We start from the raw sequence: 8,442 nt of genomic DNA, 5'->3' as shown, positions 1-8,442 counted from the left end.
ATACACGCTTTCAAGATTTGGTTAGTGAAATCATAAATGTGGTCTAGCTTCTTCCTGGACTGCTCAGAGAATCCATCAGATGGCACACATGGTAGAGGAAGCCATCACACATGGCAGAGAAAGCCATCATTTATCTCCTTAATATCATATAAACATTCAAAACTAAAGCTAATTACCGTAGAGATTGGTAATAGCGTTAGAGATGGCAGGACAAACTCCTTCACCAGAACCTGACATGTCTTCACTAAGCAGTAGCTTCGCCATCCTCTCTTTCACCTATTCAACTTCTGCACACAGACACAACAAAAATGTCAAAAAAAAATTTGTGTAACAGAGAGATTGATTTTTAACAAACCTGAAGTCTCTGTTCAGATTCGTTGTTTCAATAGATTGATAGGATGATTTAGAGAGTAGAATGCTAACCTTTTTATACTTGAAGTTCCTCCGTCTTTCAAGAGCAAAGTCTGCATTGAAGGTAGATCGTTAATATGATTTAAGGACTTTAATAAGATGAATCTGTAACTTATGGATTTCTGGGATGGTGAGAAGAAGATGAAGCAATTGATTCGAAACCTTAGGTGTAATCCCATATCGCGGCGGCGGAGAAAGAAACGGATTGAACCCATATATATTACAAAACAAAACGACGCGTTTTCAACATATTGATTTACTCTTAATGGGCTTCATAAAACTTCAAAAGATAACGAATATGCATAAAAGCCCAAACGAATTACAATCCTGAATAAATGAAACTCAGAGTTTCATTCTCTAAACACGTGTCGCTATATTAAACTCCAAATTTGTGACGTGTTATCCAACGTGACGACTCAGGAGAGATACACCATGTTTTATAGTAATAAATATCTACTGTATCTCTTTTAAATAATTTATCAACCCCAATTTTTAATCAGCATACGTAATTGCATACGTGTATGCATGACTATGGGACTTGTAACAACATTTACTTCCAATGAGACTGACATCTCTCCACATGGGGGAGAAATGTTTGTCCTCTAGGTAGGGAAAAATGAAAGTTATTACAATCATAAAATAGAAATAATTACACTTAAGGTCACTTTTACTCTTTGTAATATCGTAATAGGTCACTTTTTTATACACATACACTTTCTTCCAACAACCCATTGAATTCTAACTAAAATACACTAACTGTAACTTTAAAGCTTACTAGATTCTGACCCGCCTTTTGAGAAATTTAATTTTTATATTTATGTTTTTAATCATATTTACGTTTAATATTAATTTAATTTAGTAAATTTTGATAAATATATTAAATATGTCAAGTTGTATAACTATACATTTGTGCAATATGTATATAAGAGATTATTTTTAAACTTTATTCTTAAAGTTTGCAACATATTATATTTATAATAGTTTCCTAACATAATTAGTCAAGAATATTCCGTACCTAAAAAGCCCGATTCAAAATCGACTCGAAAATCCAAGTCTCGTACTCTGTTAGACTTGACTTATATACTCGAACGGTTCTTAAAGTGTGATATCCGAAAACCAATATCAAATCTAACCTGCACCGAAAACTGAATTTTTTTTTTGAAAATGTCTTAAGAAAATAATTTTAGTATCTAATCTATTAAAACAACAACAAGACCTATTGATATAAGTGTAGTCAAACTATTCTGACCCGCCTTCAAAAGGGAGTGTTTATTTTTCGTTTTACATTTTTAATTTTTTTATTAAGGATGAATATATTTTTTTGTTTTATGCTTTAGAAAATTAATTTTTATATTTGTGTGTTTTAGTTATATTTGTGTTTTTCTTTGTATTATATTTTTATTAAATGATTATTAAAAGGATTTAATAGTTATATTAAAATAGTTAGACCACACTTATATCAATAGGTCATGTTCATGTTTTAATACAATAGATTAAGATCTCTTATTAATTATGTAAGAAAATATTTTACACAAATATGATAACAAAAAAACACGAATATGATTTAGAAACACAAATATGAATTTTTTTTTTTTAAATGTAAAACAAAAATATACCCGCCCTTTGAAGGACGGATCAGAATCTAATATTCTGTTAAATATATATATACAAATAGGTTAATATGTTCTTCATTAACTTTAAGTATATTCCCATTTAATAAATAATTGTTAATCAATTAACCTATTTAAAACCCGTTAAACTAAAACCCATCATTTTTACCGTCTAGAGTAACAATTAAACGAAAACACTATGTATGGATGGGTTGTGAGGTCTCATATTGACTATAACTGGTCTCTTTGTAAGTATATATTTTTATAAATAATAATTCCATAATAATTTCAACTTAAATAATTTTAGTAGTCTTAAATTTACTTCCAAAAATATATTTTGTAGATCATAAATTTAAATCTAGTATATTTATGTATCAAATATAAGTTCGATATTTGTTGTTTGTTGCCTTATACATAGCCCATGAAATATGATTTTATAAATGGCTATAGAAGATGGTTACGTACGTTTTTTAAATGCAGTTATATTTAATTATATTTAATGTTATTCAGTTTTATTTTAGATGCAGTTATATTTAATGTAATTCAGTTAAAGATGCAGTTATATTTTTAATGTGAACACAACATTTTATCAATTGATCTGTTTTAATAGTATTGAAGTTAGTGCCAAAATATATCAATATTAATAGGTTTTGGCATTCTATATCAACATTATTTAACTTTGGAATGTGTAAACCGAAATTAATTTGAAAATGTTAATATTGCAGTACGTATTTATTGTCTTTCGTACGTAGTAATTAATGATTTAAATTATATAGTAGAATAAACTAAAGAAGTGGTTAAGATCTGATTTTAAAAAAATGCAACGATTTCACCTCAAAAAATAAAAGTGGTGATTTTAGTTAAAAATAAAAGCATTAAATAAAATACTTAGATTAAAACATAATAGAGAGAGAAGTTAGAGAGAGAAACACTCGAGAGATTAAGCCTTTCCAGTCGACAGAGAGAGCTTTCACAGTCACCGTCCGTCGGTCCGGCATCCTTTCCTAGTTGCAATAAGTCGTCTTTTCTTTTGGGGATTTGTGTAGTTTCTTTTAGTTTCCTTCGCCGCACCCTCTTCTCGGCTGGCGGTCGACTTAGCGGTTCCGTCGTTGCTCCTTTCCGTCAAAGGAGAACGGTCGGCTTTAGGGTTGTCTTTAGGTGGTGGTCTCTTTACCCCGGTATTGGTACTTTTGAGGTTTGGTGGGTGTATTTGGCTTCGGAAAGGGAGGAGATCTCGAGTTATCGATGGATGCTCCCCGGTTGATGAAGCGGTGATGGTGAAGATGTAGTCCGCGATGCCTCGGGTTGAGATCTCGGGTGAGATCCGATGAAGCTCTCCGGTGTTCTGATTCAAAAATCAAAGGCGTTGGTGATGCGGTTTCCCTATGTGTCGAGATGTGAAGCGAGAAAGCTTGTGTTTGACACCAAGGTTTGCGACAGTTTGGTGGGATTCGGCCGTGCCCTCCGGTGAAGATCTGCGGCGGCAACATTGAAGGGAGGGATCGAGTAACGCATGTCCAGACCGTGGAGAGGATGGCAACACGTTGGCTCCACCTTCTAAGGTGTCGGTCGAGCGTTTGGACCTGGGTGCTTATAATGGGCTTGAAGCCGTTCTTTATTTTATTTTGGTTTTGTAGCCCGTTAGTCTGTGTGGGCTTCTGTTCTTGGTAGTTTGTAAACAGACCGGTCTTTGGACCTTCTCTAATATATTTTCTTTGACGGGAAAAAAAACATAATGCAGTAATATTCTCTTGTAAATATTTTCAAAAATCAAGGACACTTCAAAAAATGATTTTGTGTTTTAATAGTATAGATTTTCTTAAAAATAATATTTCCTAACTAGACAAAGTAAATGGCGGGATGTTATATCAGCCATTGATCTTTAATTTATTTTGACGGCTTAGATCTATTTTACCACATCTTGACAAATAAAATAACGTTTGTGCTCACCATATCCATGGCTTGTGCTCACCATCTCCTGTCAAGCTTTTGTACCCAGCGCTCGTGCTCACCATCGTCGGTCAAGCTTGACCCGCGAGCTCAACCCCGCTAGGACCGCCTCTGTCTCTCACTCATCGTCAGGGCTCGTCACGACCAACTTTTTTGTAAATCCAAGCTCTCACAACTGGGACTGCTCGTGCGGAGATGAAACTTGGTTTCCTGCTCATTCCACGCCACAGCCTCCCCTCCGCCGTCCTCTGCAAGCCGCGAAGCGCTCTTCCGTCATCACTCCATCATCACGAGACACCGACGCTATCTCGGAGCCTCTCTTCGTCACGAAATCAAGTTACAATCTCTTCTTCTCCGCCGCGATTGATCATCACCACCATGTCACCTGTCTCAAGCTTCAAGGATCATCGTCCGGTTTGAGATTCTCCAACTCGTCGTGAAACCTCGATTAGAAACAATGGCTAGTTTTGGCTTAATTTCATATCTGGTCCTTTACTTTTTAATATATTCATTTTTACCTCAAATGTTTCTGATTTGCACATGTACCCTCAAATTGACTCCACACTTTTAATTGTCAAATGTATGTACACAATGACAAAATACCAAAATCTGACACAAATATATTCAAGTTTGTATTTGTTGTACTCTTGTACACTAGCAAACTTTTCATACACATTACCTACATGGCTACATTGAATCTTTGAACCAATTTAGCTTTTTTTTTTATATGATTATTATAATTGTAAATGATACTATTGATCTTTGAATTTACTCTTCTTCTTAAGTTTTGATTTTCATATCAAGTTTGTACTAAATTGTTTTTGGCTTCATGGCTTTTTATATTCTATGATATTAATCAAGCCCTTCCAAAGCTTCCCCTTTGGTGTACATAATTGTCTTGAGTTTTAAAATCTGTACTATGTATATATACATTGGACATCGTATAAGGTGTACACTGCTTTACACCTTAATTCATAAACGTGGATACAAATGTTAGCTTCATTTTACAGATAGCGTGGAGTAATTTTAGGTTGTTGTACACATATACACTATCACTTTCGTTGTAGAAAGTGTACAATTGTACACATATACACTACATTTTTGTTGTTCAATTGTACAATTTTTTGGTTTGAATCAAAATTATTGTTTTCCAGCTACTGAAATGACTCCCATGTGATCTAGCCTCTTTGAAAAAAACTCAGGTTTTATGTTCCTTCATGGAGTGAATTTATCACTAGTTCTTTATCAATCAAAAATAAGTTCCACAGTCTCTAACTTGATGTTCATTTTTGGAGCTCAGATCTAAATCGATCACAACCATTTTTCCCCCAAAACTACGAAACCCTAATCGACAGAACCCACAATCCAACCCAAAATTCAAACTCTCAACTCGCTTCACATGTTTTAATGTCTGAATTTCAAAATCCAAACTAGTAAGTTACACAAAAGTAATTAAGCCCACTCTAGTTTATCTTTTTCACAAAAAAGTGTCTAGGTATAGATAAGTGACTTTTTGTGATATTTAAAGTCACAAAATGACCTAAACTGTTAATTTCTCTGTATAATTGAGCGTTTTCTTTTTTGCTTAAAAATAATTAAGGATTCTTAATTTAATGTTCAAAAATCTTATCAGGAGTTTTTAATATCTGTCAGAACTATTCAGGGTTACCACTAAATGCAATGAACTTTGATGGTTATTGGTGAAGATTACAAATTAATTGTAATGATTAATTGTTTCACCAATAAGATACTGTGTAGAAGTAATACTATTCAGATACAATTAACCATTTTGTTAAACTAGAGTATGTACCGATCTCCCAGATCATGTGGACTCGTGTATCTGACGGATACATTACAACTTAGTTACCTAAAACACGTAAAATTTTATGGTCAATCTTAGTTAGACATTTGTCTAACTAAAGTCAGACCTTTTTAGGTAACTGGTATATAAATATATTTTGACTTGTTGTAGATGTTTTACGATTCATAACTTCGGATCTGAATCATTTGACTATGCACATAAAAACTATGTAAACATTGCAGATAGTTACTAAAAACATAGAACCAACGGTGCTACTTTGCAAAAAGTTTGAAAAACGGATTCATCTTTTTATAGTTTTACGATATATTTTTCGTAATGGTAAAAAGTAATGATTTTCACATTTTAAAATATAAACTATAATTTAATTTACCGTTACTACCTAACCCATATGTTTTTTTTCACACTCCCTATATAAACTCCCTCTCTCGGTCTCATCTTCAGACAAGTAAAACGAAACTCTTTTCTCTATCTCTCTCTCTTTCTCTGCTCCCTATCCATCTTGTCTGAATCTGTAACTAGCAATGTCGGAGAGACCAAGCCGTCACCAGAGAAGACCTTCTCAGACCGTTTTCCCGATCTCCCTCGAGGATCTTTCCGACATCTCTCTGACAGCCAATCCTCCATCATCTATACCTTCTCAGCCGCCACGCAATCAGATCCCTCTGCCATCTCCGGCAGCTACTCCGGCAAACCGTAACAGCAACAACGACAATGCTAGCAAGGAAGGGAACGCATCTTCTAATTGATATCGGATTATCCTTTGTTTTAATTAAAAAATATAAGCCTTTTTGTTGTTGTTCTTCTGTCTTCTTCTAAATCCCTCGCTTAATGATCAGATTTGTCTTTGTTTAATAGTAATAACTTAAAAGATGATGAATCGATCGTAGTTTCGTATTTACATATGTTAAATGAATTTGGACTTCTGCTGCTGTTGAATGAGTAATACAGGAGAAACTTATAAGTTTATAACGCACTCTTGATTGTAATATTTTGAGTTATATACGAATCTAAGAGCAACTCAATGGTTAAATTTTCATATTGAATATCCAAACCATAAATTAATATTATTATAATGCTGTTTTTATTAATGAATTAATTTTTTAGCTTACAAAAACAAGTGAACTATAAGTTGACAACTGTCTAATGGGTTTGTGAAAGGGTTCTTAAAAATTTGTAAAATTAAGTTGGATTCGACACATTTTCTACTGTACTACATTTTTATTAATACCATATTCTTGTGATATTCTACCTAGAACCCCATGGTTATTAGAGGTGCTCTCCCCTAACAAAAGCTATGGTTAACGTTGACCGCGAGATTCGTGGGTCTTCCTACATTGAAATATGAAACGCTTTGGAAAACGAAAACAATTATATTAAAACATCAACTAGACACAAAACTCAATAATAAATATTGAATTGTATTAGTATATAATTATAATATGGATATTCTTCCTTTTCGCAATGAAATATAGTTTGACCACACAAAAAGATAGATGATCGATCTTCTTCCTTTTTTGTCTTAGTCAACATTTTTTTTTAGTTATTATCTATTTTGTTTAAATTTTAGAAGATATACAAAATAAATCTGAATTTAGAAGATATACAAAATAAATCTGAATTTGACCAAAAAATACAAAAAATGACAAAATGTTAATTGATATCTCCATCGGGGAACTTTTTTTTCTTTTTTGAGCGTCTATTTTCTTTTTCCACCTATCTATATATAATATAAGATTGGTATAAATTGACCGAAGTTGCATTTGACATTTCTTCTGGTTCAACATTTGAAAAAAAAAAAAAAAAAAAAAAAAACGATTCATTAGAAAAAACGTTAAAAACAGTTTTACGGAAAACGAGGAATGCAAGGAACCAAGAGGCAAGAAAACAGAGTCGCTAGAAGAGAGCAAAGTGTTTAGCAAAAAAAAAAATAGAGAGCAAAGTGCATCGTATAAATAAAAATAGTTTTGTTTTTGAACATTTTCATTGCACCAAAGTAATTTTGATCAGGCAAATTTATGCGCAACATATATTTTATCAAACATAATATCGTCTATAAACATCCCAATAATACTTTTTTTTTTTTTTTAACATCCCAATAATACTGTATGATCGATATGGTTCACAAACATATTATTGACAATAATTTTCAAAAGAAAACATATTATTGACAATAATACGTTCAGGAACAGATTACATATGTGGCCAGTGGTTTTGGTCGCTAATCCTATAAAGATTGATCACGTTGCTGAAAACAAAAGCGTTATTCGTTTCAAAAAAGAAAAAAAAAGTGTTATTCGTTTCAGAAAGGAAAAAAATAAGTGTTATGTTTCTGTATAATAAATCAAATTGTTCGCTATTAGAGGAGATTAGTAGATAACTGTATATTATTTTTGTATTTCATGGTTGTTTTCTTAGGTTATCTGGTTAATAGGAACGCTACGGTAATAGAAACTACAGATTATTCTCTTCGGTGTGCTTCTATAGTAGATGGTTTAACTACTAAACTCTGTGTCTCAGAAAATTCTCTTCTTTTAGAACTGGTAGGATCGGAGTATTCGCTCGGCTAAGAGTTTGGCACATTTGCTGCATGCTCTTCGTTGTCATGTATTTTCACTATTTTGTTTCTTGTTTTTAGTTGTTAGGTAACAG

At 32.8% G+C, this 8,442-nt stretch overlaps 1 protein-coding gene across 1 annotated transcript; it reads left to right on the top strand.

The window, feature by feature from the left end:
- Positions 1–6,220: 6,220 nt before the first annotated feature.
- Positions 6,221–6,687, top strand: LOC108816380 (uncharacterized). The gene has a single exon (XM_018588954.2). The coding sequence runs from the start codon at positions 6,315–6,317 to the stop codon at positions 6,537–6,539; it is 225 nt and encodes a 74-aa protein (XP_018444456.1). The 5' UTR covers positions 6,221–6,314; the 3' UTR covers positions 6,540–6,687.
- Positions 6,688–8,442: the final 1,755 nt, after the last annotated feature.

Source organism: Raphanus sativus, chromosome 7 (assembly GCF_000801105.2).
Source record: "Raphanus sativus cultivar WK10039 chromosome 7, ASM80110v3, whole genome shotgun sequence".
Lineage (NCBI taxonomy): Eukaryota > Viridiplantae > Streptophyta > Magnoliopsida > Brassicales > Brassicaceae > Raphanus > Raphanus sativus.
The sequence above is the reverse complement of the archived record's forward strand: the minus strand, read 5'-3'. Positions and strand labels throughout refer to the sequence as shown.